At 56.9% G+C, this 16,221-nt stretch overlaps 4 protein-coding genes across 4 annotated transcripts; 1 reads left to right on the top strand and 3 right to left on the bottom strand.

Annotated features, from left to right (window-relative positions):
• Positions 1-444: 444 nt before the first annotated feature.
• E0L32_012199 (uncharacterized protein) lies at positions 445-2,444 on the bottom strand (the record flags this gene model as incomplete). Its single annotated transcript, XM_031135014.1, has 3 exons — positions 445-804; positions 869-2,124; positions 2,183-2,444. 3 exons carry the CDS (start codon positions 2,442-2,444, stop codon positions 445-447), a joined length of 1,878 nt encoding a protein of 625 aa, XP_030999055.1.
• A 6,622-nt stretch (positions 2,445-9,066) lies between these two features.
• E0L32_012198 (uncharacterized protein) lies at positions 9,067-9,825 on the bottom strand (the record flags this gene model as incomplete). The annotated part of the gene is made up of 1 exon (XM_031135012.1): positions 9,067-9,825. One exon carries the CDS (start codon positions 9,823-9,825, stop codon positions 9,067-9,069), a length of 759 nt encoding a protein of 252 aa, XP_030999054.1.
• A 1,046-nt stretch (positions 9,826-10,871) lies between these two features.
• On the top strand, positions 10,872-13,300 carry E0L32_012197 (uncharacterized protein; the record flags this gene model as incomplete). Its single annotated transcript, XM_031135011.1, has 3 exons — positions 10,872-10,911; positions 10,997-11,075; positions 11,146-13,300. The coding sequence occupies 3 exons, from the start codon at positions 10,872-10,874 to the stop codon at positions 13,298-13,300; spliced, it is 2,274 nt and encodes a 757-aa protein (XP_030999053.1).
• Positions 13,301-13,747: 447 nt separating this feature from the next.
• Positions 13,748-15,893, bottom strand: E0L32_012196 (uncharacterized protein; the record flags this gene model as incomplete). Its single annotated transcript, XM_031135010.1, has 2 exons — positions 13,748-14,292; positions 14,372-15,893. The coding sequence occupies 2 exons, from the start codon at positions 15,891-15,893 to the stop codon at positions 13,748-13,750; spliced, it is 2,067 nt and encodes a 688-aa protein (XP_030999052.1).
• Positions 15,894-16,221: the final 328 nt, after the last annotated feature.

Here is a 16,221-nt window from a genome sequence, read left to right as displayed (position 1 = left end):
ACTCATGCATGCGGGGGGGGTATTCAAACTTCTTCTCCGATCTCCTCTCTCTCTCTCTCTCTCTCTCCGTGTTCATCTCGCCTCACAGAGCTTCTCCAACTGTCATGATGTCCAGCCTGCCGATTACCCATTGTACTTCAGGAAAAAAGTGACCGTTAATCATCGTTTCATCCGAGGACGTGTTCGAGGTGGAAAAGAAAGAACAGGATTGCGCTATGCCGTTCCGGATCAAACCCAGGACTCTCGTGGCTCCCCCAGTCCCTGAATGCCATTCTATATGTTACCCGAATTATCATGGTCGGAATTCGAAAGAAAAGGAAATGAGTGAAAAATCACATCTCGCAAAGTCGTTGTGTTTTGGTTCAAGTGCAGAATCGTAGACACCATGTCTACCTTCCCATTGAGTTGTCGGACTGGTTCCCATTGGGAGGGGGGGCTCCGGTTTCAGATCATGTTGCTTAGCCCGTCCATTGAAGTCATGACCACCCTCGGCTGTGGCTGCTGAGGTGGCTGCGGTTGTGTGACCTCAATGCGCACCATCTGGGGGTGAGACGTGGGCGGCGGCGGTGGCGGCAGGTGCTGCATCTGCGGCGGCTGGAGTTGCTGCGTTGACATGTGCGCCACTGGCTGCGGGTGCGCTGGGGTTGGCGTCGTGGCTATAGACATGCTGGCCGGCGTCATTTGCGGTGTAAGCGGCGTCTGAGGCTCAACCTTGGGCTTGGCCATGTTGGCGGCGGCCAGGCGCGTGTGACTGCTCTCTCTTCGCCGTTTAGGAGCATCCTTGATCTTTGGATGTGTGTGGCACTGATCAAGTCAGTACGAGTCGAAACTCTTCTCGAGAATGCCCCAGCCTATCGACTGGACTCACCTTGTATGCGTGGCGGAACCAGGTTGTCCCCTTCTTCTTGCTCGAAACCAGGGCTATCCAGTCATTGCAGGATCCGCACAGGCCCTCCCACACGTCTGGATTGCCATCCATTCTCCTCGTCTCCTGCGGTTCTTGGAACGGGTTGCCCGTGGCGGCACTGATACCGTGCGTGAAACTCTTGTCATACCAGAAAGCCGAGTTCTTAAGCACTAGCCAACGGCCGGGCTTGCAAATCCCACACCATCCCTCACGCTTGTTCCCGTGGCCTCGGACCCATCTAGGCGTGTACAGGTCGCCGTCGAACCTGAGCTCCTGCTCGTGAGGCACCATGTCTGGATCGGACGGATTCATGTCTTCTGGCGGAGGCGGGACCTGTTCCTCATTGAGGGAGGCGTACAGGTCCGGAGGGTCTGATAGATCGGTGTAGTGGCCATGTAAAGAGTGAGGATCACCGTTACTTTGGAGCATGCGGAAGAGGCCATGGGAAAGCAGTGGTGGCGGGTTCTCAAAATGATGCATCTCCGGGTGGAATGCCTGCGAAGGCAGTTGAGAAGGCAGAAGCATACTGTGTCGCGGAAACGCAGGATTCGGCGCCATGTAGAATGGAGGCTGTTGGACAGCCTGCAGGTTGCCAAAGTTGAGGGGAAGCTGGTTCTGAGCAATGGTCGGAGACGAGTGCCGTGACGACATACGGGCGGCGAAAGGATCATGAGGGTGGTGGTAAACGAAAGGAGCAGGTCGTTTGTTAGGGCCAGTCCCGTAGGATCCAGTAGACCACCTCTTGTTCCGAGAGGTTTCCACGCTGTAAGGCGCAGATCGCATGCCCGGGCGAGGAGATGGCGAGGCTCTTCCGCGACTTTGCGTCCGGACCAGTTCGGAGCGGGTATGGGGAGTCATTCTTGGCGAGGCAACCGGCGAGAGCTGTGTTGATGACATCAACGAATTCCTGTTGGACGGAGGAGGATAATCGGAGCTGAACGACGGAGCGTCTGACAGCGCAGCAGAGAAATCTTCATAGGAAGGCATGTCTGACAAGCCACCAGAAGTCGACATGGTGAAAGATGATCCCGACATCCTCCGTGGATTAAGACCTGCGTCAAAGTTCAACGCATCACCCTCCATCGGCGGACCCGAGTATCTGAGGTCTAGGATCGGGATCGCTTCATCGGTGGTGTAAGCCTGACCTATGCCTGAGATATCCGTGTCAATGTGCAGATCCAGCTGGTCCTCCCCGCATGGCTTGTGAACCCAACTCCCTGTAACCCAAGTCAGTCTCGCATCGTCAGCTTTGCGCAGATGGATCAAGCAACGTACCGCCGTCCATGGTGGTGGTGGGGTAGAATTGCTCATGGACGGAGATGGGCCGTGAGGGCATGCTGTCGCTGGGCGTCTGCTGCATTGTCAGGCTGGAAGAGTCCCACGAGGGGAGGCCTTCGAAGCCGTCGCCCGTCACGAAAGAGAAACCTTCGTGGATGGTGGCGGGACGCGGCCGCATGCCCTGTGACGTGGGCGTGGTCCATACTCCTTGAGGGGCGCCCATGGTGTCGTTCTTTACTGGCATCTCGTTCCCGTTCATAGTGACGATGGGGGTCGGGCGTGGTGGGCGGCCACCCCTTCTATAGTTGTTGTTGTTGTTGGGATTGAAGTTGAAGGAGGGTGTTTGTACCTCTTGATGTCTGTACGAGTATAAGCGGCGAGGAACCCTAGCATAAGGGGACAAGGGAAGGCTCACACTTGGGGCTGGCCTTGATCCATGGCACGGCGAAGTTGACAAGAGGACAAGAGAGTAGTGTGGTTAATCTATCAACGACCGGAAGCTGAAGAGAGCTGGGGGGGTTAGCATGAATCTAAAGACGGAAATGAGCGATGTGAACGGACGCCTGGTTGACAGGCTCCACCCGGCCTGGAAAGGATCAAGGTATACGGATTAGGAGCCTCGTGGGGTCTTCAGACTGACCGGATCGAGAGAAAGTGGGATGACTAGCTGGAGTTTGGGTGATGGATAATCTCCGGTGAAGGCGTGATGTGTCGAAGGCCTGCCGGGCTGAGTATGTGACGGGCAGTGGCCCGAAGGCGTGTTGCAATAATGAGCGTTGTGGGTACGGGTTGAGCCTCAGTAATCTCTCTGAAACGGCAATGATTGTAATGCCTCGCGTTGAGGTCAACGTGGACAGACGGCGTATAGCTAGCTGGGCGTGATGGCCAGTGTTGGATGTAAAAAGGAATGTGGTGAGTTTGGAGGCGAGACCAACTCGTTGAGACGATGTGTACGCAAAACTGGCACCCGGGTGGGAAGAGAGCCAGCTCTTGGTGTATTATAACCAGAGGTGTGATAGCAAGGAAAATATTATACGGTAAACTAGTAGGCGAAAGGAGTGACTAGCAAGAGAAGAGGCGGCGGGCAGCAGGCTTGGGAGTGTGGGACGTCGCGAAAGAGGAGCAAGAGAGCCATCTGGGTGAGGGGCGGCGCAGGACCTCGAGGGTATAAGAAAGAACAGAGCAGGTTACGATGGGATCCCCAGCAAGGCGGCCACCCAGACCAATGGTCCTACACGGTCAGGCTCGGAACACCGGTAGGAGCTAAGCCGGATGTTCCTGATACAAACGAGACTGCTGTCTGTGGGCTCTGGAGAGGAGGATGGTGTGCGAGAGCGGTGCTTGGCCGCCTCCTGCCTCTCCTACCTAGCCAGAACGAGCCATGTTGCAAGGATCCGCCACACAGGGTGTACAGGGTTACATCTTGTCGATGATGGGGAATTGTGGGATCGAGGTGCCGATGAACCAGGGACGGATCCAGACATGGTTCTCTCTGGGAGGAGGGAGGGAGGGAGAGGGCTACTTGGCTACGGACAGGGCCACAGGGCGAGGGAGGGGGGAAATGGGATAAAACAGAGCGGGCAAGACTTCTCCCACCGACACAAACAGACAGACACCGGCATCCCACACTTGTCGAAACCGGATGGCCAGATCAGATTTCGGGCACCTGGTCTAGCGCGGGTGCAAGGAAGAGCTGACCTACGAAGTACGAAGTACTCGGTAAGAAATCGCCGGCAGAGGAAAATGCAAGGGAGACGGATGGGGCACCGAAGGACTGCCAGCCCAGTCGACGAGACTGGGGGACAGGCCGGACGGGCAGCCAAGAGAAAGCAAGGAGGTGGTGGTGGCCGTGGTGGACAACACAAGGACGGACGGAGTAACTACACTACGAGGAGTGGTGATGAAAGGACGTGAGCAAAGAAGAAACCGGCCTTACTTGATGGGGGTTTTTCCCATGTGGGCCAGCCCCAGTGCCAACGGGCCAGGGACAGGGGGTAAGCGACAAGGGCCCAGGAGACCAGGGGGAGGGGGGTGACAGAGGACCCTCTCTGGACGAGGACCAGAGGAGGTGGCTTGTCTCATCTTCTATGCTTAACGAGTGGCGATGCCCGACAACTTCCAGGGCAGACTGAGGGAGAGTTGGAGGCACGAGGGTGATCGGCGAAGAAATCCAAACATTTGCGGGTAAGTTGAGCCTTGGCGTCGTCGACTGCGGCAGACGGAGTGTGGCCCGCATGTGCGCGTGTGAGTGCGCCGAGGACAAGACGACAAGCTGAAGCTTGTATCATATTACCTAGCAGCGAGCGAGAAACGGGCTTTGTGTTTGCCTGCTTTTGTTCCTCCTCTCTCGCTCTCTTTGATGTCAAGACTCCTGAATACAGAACGACTCTGACTCTGTAGACACCAGCCTGCTTCTGCTTGCGCACAGCCGGCTCCATGACCTGGGCTCGGGTCCGGGTCGGGGCGTGTGTGTGTGTGTGTGTGTGTGTGCGTGCGTGCGTGCGTGAGCAGTAACTACTTGTAAGAAGGGCATGGCTGAGATGGCCCGACCCCGACCTTACGCACCGTAAATCAGTCGTAGGTTATTTGAAAGAAGCGTGCAGATGACGGATCTGGAAACCGCAGGAAACTAGAAACCAGCCCTCTACCCCGTTTACCCCAGTCCAATCAGTAGCACCTAGGGAAGATCACGAACGAGACTGTTTGGCAGGAAAATCTAACATCGGGTCGCTGTTTGGCATCACCGTGCTCCTCCTGGTTTGGGATTGCTGCAGGCGCGCAGCCGCTCCCGCAGCTTTCCCGATCTGTCGCTCGCTTGCGAGACGGTGCACTTGTTGACCAGCAGATCACAAGAGCACACTCTCATCACGAGGAAGAGGAACAGCGAGCATGAGAAGATGCTCGCACACGCGCTGCTGGTCCAGAGGAACACACTCCACTCGACCCAGTAGTTCCTTACCCTCTTACCCACTGGTATCGTCTAGATGGGTACTGTGCTGCACGATATCAGACAACGGCGTCGTTCGACGCTATATCTTAAACACGGCAGGCTCTTGTCTGCCCGTCTTCCTGATGACGGACAGGCACGATAGATAGGTCGCCCATAGGTCACCCCCGGAGGGATGGTGCAGATCCCGCGAGACCGACTCGACTGGTGCAGAGCAAGCCAGGTCACCAACAGCTCTGCTCAAGCGTGTGGCCAGAACCGCAGCCCTTGGTCCAAGCGGTCGAGCGAGCGTCCAGGAGCCGCCGAATGCAGGGCCGAAGAGAGGGTATAATAGAGGGATTGCATATATGTGAACACGGCCACGGTGGAAGCGGACGACAAGAAACAAGACAAGCAACCGGGTGATGGTGGTGCTGGTGCTGGTGGGAAGGGGTAGTCGAGAGACAACGGCGACAGAAAAGAAAAAAAGAGACGGCGGACACGCGTCGTTAGAAGTCCGCATTTAGATTGGGCCGGGGCACGCGATGATTGGGCAGAGCCTCGATGTATCATTGCAGGGGCTCGCAAGTGCCTGCAGGTGCGGCCGTCGGGGAGCGACTAGGGCGCTTTGGAGATGTGGAGGGGGAGCCAGTGGCAGCGGTGGGCCCAGACCTGCCCAGACCTGCCCTGGACGGGACGCCACGGGATTCGCTGTCGCTGCTGTCCAGCGGGGCCTGGCCGGGATCTGGCGGGCCTGTCGCAGGGATGGCTAAGGTTTGGCAGGGGGTTTGAAGTGTCTCAGATCTGTCAGAGAATCCCGGGCCCCTGTCTCGTTTTCCAGAAGTCCCCGCCGTGCACTTCGCTCTGACTGGATATTCACTCCTGGATCTTACTCACGACGTACTTTAGCTGGGTATTGCCCTTGACCACTTTGGACTTTTGTTGAATACTTCGTACGGTCTTGTAGATATCCATCCTTTCCTCCAGCCAGCCTGTCCCCTTTGTCTTACCGCCGGTGTCGTTGGTCTGCCAACTCAACCAGACTAGCTACCTTGGTTAGACCGCAGCAGTCTTTTCATCGGATCGGGTGTCAAACGACGACCAGTCTACCGATACGACCCTCGGAAACAGTCATCTGGGGTGTGACTTGGACCAGCCTTGTGGATCTCGGTCTCTTCAACAGGAACAAGCAAATCAGGGTCGCTGACAAGACGGTTAGTCATTGTCGGAGACCCTGTCTTGTTTTGTCCTCCCTCTTCCTGTGGTACTTGGACGTACGTATGTATCTAGTTACATCCGAACTCGGGACGATCACCAGCTAGTCCACCTTGCTGTCGTCGAGCCATTGTCTCGTGCTCGCTTGGTGGCGCAGGACTTTGTTTCCACGTCTCGTGCGACTGTCCTGCTCGAGCGTGGCTTAGATAGTGATGGCCTTGTGTCGGCTCTCCACGTCAACGTCATCTTTCCCAGGTGCTCGGTGGACAACCTGGACTGTTCATCTGTTGTTGCGAGTCTCGAGGTATCCCCGGATCGACGGGCTGCAAGGCGCAAGCCGTCGAGACTGGACGAGATGTCCTTGCTTGCACGATCACTGCACCCTCCATCTTCGCTACCTCTTACCCAGCTAGGTATTCCTCCTCCGCGATCTGTCCTGTGCTCCGCAGGTGGCGCGCCTAGGTGCTTATAGGAGCCGAGCTATAAGCCTCGTACCGTCCCACATCAATATTCAGATTCATGCGTACCTCACAGGCAGGATCAGAACGAATCTAGATACACCGACCTCCATTGGTTCCGTGTATGCCGCCCCCGCCGTGGACGCGGTCTTCGTAGTCAGTTCAGATCTTGTTCGCTGTACGGCTCGGCCAGCCAGAGACAGGCTCGTCTTGCCTGCCATCCGAGAGACATGCTGGGTTTTGCTTCTTGTAGATATTTGGTCCAGTCCCGTCCGACACACACACACACACACACACACACACACACACCAACGGTAGTATCTGTAGAACCCGTGTGAAATCCCCATACCTCTTCAGTGATCATCACGCCTGAAGCCGCCCAACTAGACGCGGTTGTACGTGATCGCGCTCTCTCTAGCATTTTCAATTCCAATCCTTGCCAGCCCTCTGCTGCCCTGGTCAAATGTGCCCTGCTCGCGATGGCGCTAGACATCCTTCTACAAGTCTTCGACATGTTCTGTGGGGATGCCGCCCCCCTCCCCTCGTTCCTCTTTCGTCCGGACACGCCGGCGAACGGACGCCGGTGCTAAGTTGGCATGACCAACCGTGCCAACATAGGCACCACCTACTTTATATGCATAACAAAGCCGTCCGCTTTGGGAAATTACATTCATACTTTTGCCGTCCAGCACCTGGGTCAATAACTGCGCCATCCTATGAAAATCGTCAAGGGTGGCCCAGGCTGCCTCCATGATGACGCGATTCCGGCTTCTATCTTTGTCTCTTCTGGTCCACCTTGGCCGGACTGGGGAATCCTCGGAAGGAGTGCGTATGTACATCGACTGAACACCAAATCCTTGACGGCGTTGTCACTCTTACAAGACAGCGCGGATGCTCTCCCGGACAGGGCTGCAAGTGGCGCCCCTTCTCAGGTACCGCCCGCGAGATGCCAGATGCGGGTATCGCATAAACTTGGCACGATACTACTGAACTAAGATCTACACGTATATTGTATGATGCACAAGCAGTCGAGGATTCGTGCATGGTACGACCTTGCTTGATCCAGCACCCACACATGGATTGGGGACGAGAGACGCGATCTATGTCCATGGAGCCTTGTGATGATCGCCTCGAATCGATGGCGAGCAGCGAGACCCCGCCTCGGACACGAACTGTATTAGAGAAGCACCGAGACACACAAGATGGGCCGGTTCCTGCAAGCCGGTCGGTGTTGAAGGAGAAGACATGGATATCCATCGAATCTGTATCTATTTTCAGTCTTGTCCCACTACAGACCAAGATATCCATCGAGCTTCGCAAGCAGAGTCCAGGGGTGCTGCGCTAAGGCGTGGGGGGACACGGCGTATCTCCAAATCCTGGGTTGTGAGCATAATGGCTGATCTGTTCATGATAACCCTGTGCTTTGTGAAAGATGCTCGATGGACAAATTCAGGGCAAAAAGAAAAAGATATGGGACTTGCCGTGGATCGAACACGGGACCTTTTCATACAGTTAGTTACGGACTTTGTGTGAAGACAGTGAGAGAGTGGAGCTTACCTCTCGCAAGAGAATGCTTTCGGGTGTTACCCTAAGCGAGAATCATACCACTAGACCACAAGTCCGTTGATTGGTTGGATGGCGCGATGGCTACTTTGCAGGTACATACACGAATCACCGTGGCCGAGTCTTGGATCAAACTATACTTCCTTTTCACGCCCGTACATCATAGTACTGAATATATTGAACAGCTGTTTCTCTACAAGCGCGATGCCTATATCCAACTCAACAGTGTATCTAGATAGCATGCCTACAAAGCTCACCATGGTTGGTTGCGCTTCGGATTTGAGGAAGGACAGGAAGCCATGGCTCATGCCAACCAGTATCACAAACTGACAATGGAAGCCTCCATGTACGTTGGGCTCGGACACATATCACTTAACTACTTATCGCTGGACGGGGGGATTAAGAAGGGATTTTAGAGAGATAAATTAATTGCACTTTCTCTCCATGAATCTAAACTATCACTATAACCACACTTTGCTAACTAATGATCAGCTCCCATGTACCGTTCTCTCAAAGAAATCATGTAAAATAAGAACCAAACATAATCCTGTTGTGAGCCCAAGAAGCTCTGACCTTGTGAAAAGTGCACCGGAGGTCTAGTCTCCTCTAGTCTGTAAGATTCTTCAAAGGTGCACGCCCTCGCAATTTGCTCGTCGACATTCCGTAACATCTGTAGGAGCTCTCGCCAATGTTGGCGGGCGCGCTTGGCATCGGCCTGCCTAGTTCTTGTTTATTCTCCGCCAGACTTCGCTCTCGGCTTCAGACAGCTTCTTGCCGGCCGTCTGGACGAACTTTCGGGCCGTGTCCCAGACTCCCTCATCGTCCTCGTTGCCCAGTCCTCCCGGCGTGCTTCCAGACTCGTAGGAGGAGAAGGTAGAGGCCGGCGGACGGGCATAGCTAGGCATGTCTGCCGCGCTGGTGTTCTGGTGATATCCAGGCGGGTGCTCGAGAGCTTCGTCTGGATTCCCCTGAGAGTAGGCCGGCCCGGTTGCCGGTGCTGTACCTCGTTGAGCGTATGGCATGGTTGGCGCCGGGATGTTCATCTGAGGGGGCAGGAAGGATGCTCCAGGCCCTTGTGGCGCTGCCGTCTGTGTTGGCGGAACAAATTTCTCGCCTGCCTTTGGCGGCGGCGGGAGGTACGACGTATGGCCGCTCCCGCTTCCCGGCACTGGGACGGCCCCGGGCTGCGGCGCCGGAGGACCGCCGTCATCCTCGGTCCGGGTGGTTGGTGTGGGACGGACAGGTGGCTCCTGCGTGGCGCGAGCAGTCCCGGTAGGTACCGGTGCGTACGGCGCTTGGCCTGGCCGGGCTTGTGGGTATGTAGACCCTTCAACAGCCGAGCGGGCTCTTGTTGCTGTTGCGGGTTGCTGTCTGGACTGGTCGACGACATCGGCCGGAGGGGCAGTCTCTGGGGTCACACCAGTCGGCTTCGCGGCCGCGCTGATTGGACTTTGGCTATAAATGGGAATGGGCGGCATTTTGTAGCTTTTCAGACTGCGCAGGCTGACGTGCGAGAGGGTTTGAGATAGGTGGTTGTGCCGCCTTTATAAGCTCACAGTCAAGCCGAGCACAGTTGGCAGCGTGTGTAAGTGGAGGTCTGGCCTTGAGCTGATGCTGAGGATGCCAGCGAGAGAGGTGAGCTCCCGGTGATGCTCTTTCTGGGGTTGATTGATTGAATGGCTGAGGATAAGAGAGGAACGCCAGACCGTCTAAAAGCCAGATGATTTGTTGTTTTTCTTTGGAAGATATGATTGAGGTTGCCTTGAGAACTGACTACTGTACGTGACACGTTCTCATTCTATTGGGGCCGGTGGCGACGTCATTCTTCGATGTCAGGTGACGACGGACTTGCTGGCTTTACACTTTCACGAGCTACTGCTACTGTCTCCTTGCTTACTCTGACCAGCAATCAGATAATAGCCCGGAGATGAGATGGCATCCCTGGTGAAGATATGCTGCTACCAGCCCCTCTCTACCTGGTGAGCTTGAATGACACTGCCTTACATCCTCTGAGAGGTTGGCTGTTGGTTCTGGCCGCGAGTTGGCGGTCTTGGATTATTGGTCTGGCCTGAATGGCAGCACTACGCACATGACATGTAAAGCCGATAATTAGATACCTTAATATGCGAGAGGATCACAGAAGAAGACGAGTACGGCTTTGATGTGACTGCTGTAGTGTCGCGTAATGAAGTAGATCAAAGGGCGGTGACATCTAGGACCCCAAAATGGCGAATAGGTTAGGTAGATTCAGCAAACTGTCAGCGGCAATGCTGGCCAGGCGAACCACTAAAGAGGGCTTAAATGGGCTAGAACTCACCCCGGCTTTTGGGTGCTGAGTAGTAGTAGTGACAGGGCTCTGCCGAATGCGGTAGCGCGACCCAAGCCTCGCGCCGCGAATAGCGGCGATCTTTTGACACCAAAAGGCTGCCACGATTTGTCCTCGAGATCATCTCACCCCAAACACCTGCAACATCCAAACGACGACCACAGCCGTCGCCAATCCAAGCACCGCGGCGCTTCCAAGATGGTCGGCAAGGTCAGCGAGCGCGTCCTCCTTCGGGAAGGTATGTAGACACTGCCGCAGCGCATTCGCATCACATTGGACAAAGCGATGCAGGACAGTTTTACTGACGGTGCCATTGATCGCAGGACTCGAGCGCACCGACAACAACATGAAGCAGACCAGCTGGCCTGAGATCATTCCGATCAACCAGAAGAACTATTACACGTATGCCATCTCTTCTTCTCGCGCGCTAGAGAGCCCATAGACAGCGTTGATGTTGACATTTCCACCCAAGGGAGTACATGAAGCGCGAGGATCAGATCCTCGCCCTCCGAAGCCAGAGCGATGCTACCCGAGACAAACTTGTCCAGACCGCCAAGGACCGCGATCGAGCCCTGAACCAGAATGGCGAGGTTCCTACCGATGCCCTGCCCGAGGAGGGAGCCGCCGATGCGCCCCTCGACGAACTCGACCCGTCCAAGATCATCGTGATCCATCCAGGCAGCCAGAACTTGCGCATTGGTTTTGCCAGCGACGCGCTGCCCAAGACGGTCCCGATGGTGATTGGCTACAAGTGGAAGCAGACCGAGTCGGAAGAACACGAAGCGCTGCCCCGTCGCCAGTTCGAGGCCCAAAAGATCGACCAGCAGTATGGGGAAGAATGGTCAAAGAAATACAAGAAGATGTCCGACGACCTCAAGATCGATATGAGGCTCAACAAGCGCAAGGTCCTCCCCAACTCCAAGGAATTAGTCGCCAACTATAACCGTCGAACCGAGCCAGAGGTTATCCCACAGCACAACGACCCCCTACAAATAGAGTGGACTGATGTCGCAGACCTGGAAGCGCCCGAACCCGCGTCAAATGTCATCTGGGGACAGCAGGCCCTACGTATACCAGACGATTCGGAGCCCAAAATCAAGTTGTGGTGGCCTCTGCAGCACGGCAACTTCAACGAGGACGAGTATGACGAGGTGGAAAGGTTATACGACGACTTCGAAGAGATCCTCGAGCTAGCCCTGCGTCAAGAACTCGGCCTCACCGATCGCCAACAATGGAGACAATACAGCTGCGTCTTTGTCATTCCCGACCTGTACGACAAGAAATATGTCGAGAACGCCCTAAAGTCGTGCATGGGCTGGTTTCAGTTTAACAAGCTATGCTTCTACCAGGAGAGCATGTGCGCAACGTTCGGCGCCGGCTACACTCAGGCCTGTGTCGTTGATGTCGGAGCCCAGAAGACCGCAGTCAGCTGTGTTGAGGATGGTCTCTGTATCGAGGATTCACGGATAAATCTCAAGTACGGGGGTTACGATGTGACCGAGACTTTCATCAAGATGATGCTCTACGACCATTTCCCCTACCAGGAGATCAACCTCAGGAGGCGATACGACTTCTTGCTGGCAGAAGAGCTGAAGCAGAAACACTGCACCATGTCACAAGCCGAGATCTCGGTCCAGCTGTACCAGTTCCATCTCCGCGCGCCCAACAAGCCGACGCACAAGTACCAGTTCAAGACTTACGACGAGGTGATCCTGGCGCCCATGGGCCTCTTCGACCCGGCCCTCTTTGACAGCAGCACGAAGCTCCGCGGGCGGCGAAAGCTCATCGAGCGCTCGTACAACGCGTACGACGTCGACCAGCCCGACGACCCCACGTCGGCGGCGCAGTTCGCCATCCTCGCCCGCGAGAACCCCGCGGTGGCCGCCACGGCCAACGGCGGCCCGGCTGCCGCGGGCGGTGGCGCGAACAACGACGTTTCCACGCCCAGCAAGGAGAAGTCGCAGCCCTTCAACTTCCTCGCGCGGGGCGAGGCCAACGGCACGCCGGCCACCTCCAACGCCCCCTCCCCGGCCCCCGAGGGCTCCGGCACGCCGGCCCCCTTCGTGTTTGGCGCCGGCAAGGAGGCCGTCAACGGCACGGGCAGCCCGGCGCCCAGCGCGGCCAACGGCTCCGGGACCCCGGGCCCGTCGCAGAACGGCGGGCTCACGCCGGCCCAGGCGGCCATGCTGGCGGCCTCGCAGCAGGCGCCGCCGGGCATCTTCGTCGGCGGCGACGGGCCCTCGCAGCGCGACCTCGCCGCCGAGCGCGACGCCGTGCTGCCCGTCGCGCCGCTCGACGTCGCCATCATGACGTCCATCTACAACGCCGCGCGCGGCGACGACAAGCGCCTGCGCGAGTTCGTCGGCTCCATCATGGTCATCGGCGGCGGCGCCAAGACGCCCAACTTCGCCACCTTCCTCGAGGAGCGCTTGCGCGCCCTGCGCCCGGACCTGGCCGAGCGCATCCTCATCTCGCGCAGCGCCAGGGACATGGACGAGCAGGTCGTCGTGTGGAAGGGCGCCAGCGTGTTCGCCAAGCTGCCGACCAACGACTCGTGGGTCACGGGCAAGGAGTACGAGAGGCTCGGCGCGAGGATCCTGCACCACAAGGTTCTCTGGCAGTGGTAGACCGGAGAAGAGAAGGGCCCGGTATATCTAATCTCTCATTGATTCTGTGCGTATGGGTAGAGCATAGAAAAAAATTGGCTCTGTGGGCGTTCTAGGCGTTAGGGGGGAAAAAAAAAGGGGGGGGGGGGGGGGGTCAGACAAAGTGGGTGTTCCAGAGGGCGCTTCACCGGAGGAGCTCAGAAATCTCTAGGATCAGGAATTGTAGGTTATATACTACGAGTGCTGTGGACTGTGACTCTTCAATGGCATTTTCACACACATAAATAAGTCTGGTGTGTGGCAGGCGAATCTAGACATGTAACAGTATTTCCACGCACTTGAGAAGCCAAGTAAGAATGTGCTGATCCCCCACAATGACGGAAAACATGTTGCTTGATATGATAGACGACGTGACCGCTTATGCTCGCTAACTGGAAACTCAACATGAACGACTTTGTTGCCTCGACCCTACGTCACCTGCTTGGACACCTTGACCAGCACCACGCCGTCCGTCTCCTGGCCCTGGGCGTCCATCAGGTGCACGAACCTGTACCCCCGGCGCAGCCTGTCGAGCCGCACGCACGCCCAGGCCGCGAGCCCGTCGCGGCCGATCTCGTCGTCGCGCACGATGAACCGCACAAAGGAGAGCTCCTCCACGACGCCCCTCACGCCCGAGAAGCGCAGCGCCTCGCCGGCAAAGTCCGGGTCGCACCCCTTGCGCGACTTGGTCTTGGCCTTGTACTCGCCCTCCTTCTCGCGGCCGTTGTCCGCGGGCAGGCCGGTGCTACTGCTGCTGCTGCTGCCGTGGCGCTCGCCGGGCTCCTCGACGTGCAGCTCGACCTTGAGGTACGGGTGGAAGGAGCTGGCCTTGTCGTCCTTCTCGGGCATGGGCAGGGACTGCGCCGCAAGGACCTCGATGGTGAGGTCGAGGGTCTTGTGGACAACGGCGGCCGCCGGAGCAGTTTGGGTGTCGCCCGCTTTGGGCTCTTCGGTTTTCTTTTGGCCTCGATATCCTAGATGAGAGTGTCAGTCAAAGTTTTGTTGCTTTTCCCCCCTTGCTTATAGGGGAACTATAATATGGTGGTCGTTTACCTTCAGGTTTCAATACGTAGCCGCCGGTACCAGCGAACATGCCCTCGTTGAGCATCATCCCCTCGTCCCATCTCTGCCAGTTCAGAGCGACGATCTGGATGCCCTTGCGCCAGAAAACCACAGGGTCCAAGTTGGAGGACCGGATGCGCAGGCCGGACGGGTACGCCCTCATCAGAAAGGTCTTGTTGTGATTGAACAAGGCCGCGCTCTGCTTCTCGTGGACCGACATGACGCCCTTCTCGGAGAGGGAGAATATGTGCGTCGGCATCGAGGCCTCGGGCTGCGTCAGGCTCTTGAAAGATACCCCCCGCGTGTAGATGCCCAGCCGGCTCAGTGCCTGGATGATCTTGGACGGCTTCTTTGCGGCCTTGGCACCGGCTTCGGCAGGCACCCTGTCCTCCTCAGAGTCGAGGGTGTCGGCATCACCCTGGGCCGAGGCCTTGGCCGCCGCACCGGGGTCCGGCGGCGCATACTTGACCTTGACCAGGATCTTCCTCAGAAGGGCCTCCGGCGCGGGGAGCTCTTGGGCATCCTGCGTGGGCTGAGAGAGCAGGTAGTCGGCCCAGGTTTGCTCCATGATCTTGACCATGACCTCTTGCTGCTGCGGTCCGCAGTGGACCTCTAGGCTGACGATGAGAGGCAGGTCCGTCACAGCGAAGGCGTGGTCCCGGATAGCGACACAGACGTCTCTGAATGAGACCTCCTTGGTCAGGGTATATCCGTGCAAGACTCGTGGCTCTACAACCAGGGGCAGCGAGGGGGTCTTCGTGCTGCTCACGGCGTCTGCTGGAGCTCCCTCTTTCGCCACGGTAGGAGTAGGTGTGAGTGCTGCCCCAGAGGTGCCTTTAGATTCAGCACTCCCATCCACGTAGTTGTCCAACTTCTTGCCCAGAGCGGTTTTCTCCAGGCGAGACGTGAGAGACCTTGGCAGCTTGCTCTTGACAGTATCTACCCTTGTCTTGCGCTTCGCCGCTTTCTTGGGGTCATCATCATCGCTGCTGCTGCTGCTATCGCTCGTATCAGACTCGACATCTGAGTCGTCGCCATCCCACACGTCTATCTCGATGCAACGACAACCGCGGAGCAGCACGTTCTTGTAGGCCTCGGTGCTGGAGTCGCTCGACAGCTGGTTGCCGGTCAGGTAGGTGTTGTGGCTGGAGCTGACAAAGTAGCTCGAGAGCGGCCAGCTCAGATCCCGTGCCCTTGGCGCGGCCATGATGTTGGCGCCGGTAGAGGTCATGTACTCCAAGAAGTCGTTGAACCCGAGCTCCTTCTTGGCCAGAAGAGCTGGCGAGATTGCGTGGTCATCATCGCCCTGGGTGTGTTTGACAAAGCTTACGAGCTGATCCGGGTGCCAAGACGCGTCAGTCTTGTCGGCATGGTTCTTGAAGATCGCCTCCATCCGCTTGATGAGGGTCGCGTTGAGCGTCTTGACAGATCGGGCTTCACCACTAACACCGCCTCCGGCTTGATGGAGATCATCCTTTGGCGGGCCAGCACTCTGAGCTGGTGATTCCGCCATTTTCGCTTTTCAAAATAAGCCGGCCGCTGCGGGTATAGAAGGGCTGGGTCAAACCCAAGTACGAGAAATAGACACCTCAGTCGAGTCCGACGGTGCAGATTGAGGGAGCCAACCAAGCTGGAAACTCGTCAACAGCTTTGCGACAGTGGGTACTTGTTTGTGTTTGAAGATGCCACCTCAGAGCAATAAATCCAGGGAAATGTTCGGAAAACCAACACACAACAATGGTGGAAGATTGTCTTTGCAAAACGAAGACAAAGCGATATCCTGCGTTTTCTTTCGTCTCCCACGCCCACACACAGAGCCAAGCACACCCAGTGAGCTGAGC

This window comes from Thyridium curvatum (genome assembly GCF_004353045.1).
Source record: "Thyridium curvatum strain D216 chromosome Unknown NODE_143_length_45844_cov_83.007503, whole genome shotgun sequence".
Taxonomy (NCBI): Eukaryota; Fungi; Ascomycota; class Sordariomycetes; order Thyridiales; family Thyridiaceae; genus Thyridium; species Thyridium curvatum.
The sequence above is the reverse complement of the archived record's forward strand: the minus strand, read 5'-3'. Positions and strand labels throughout refer to the sequence as shown.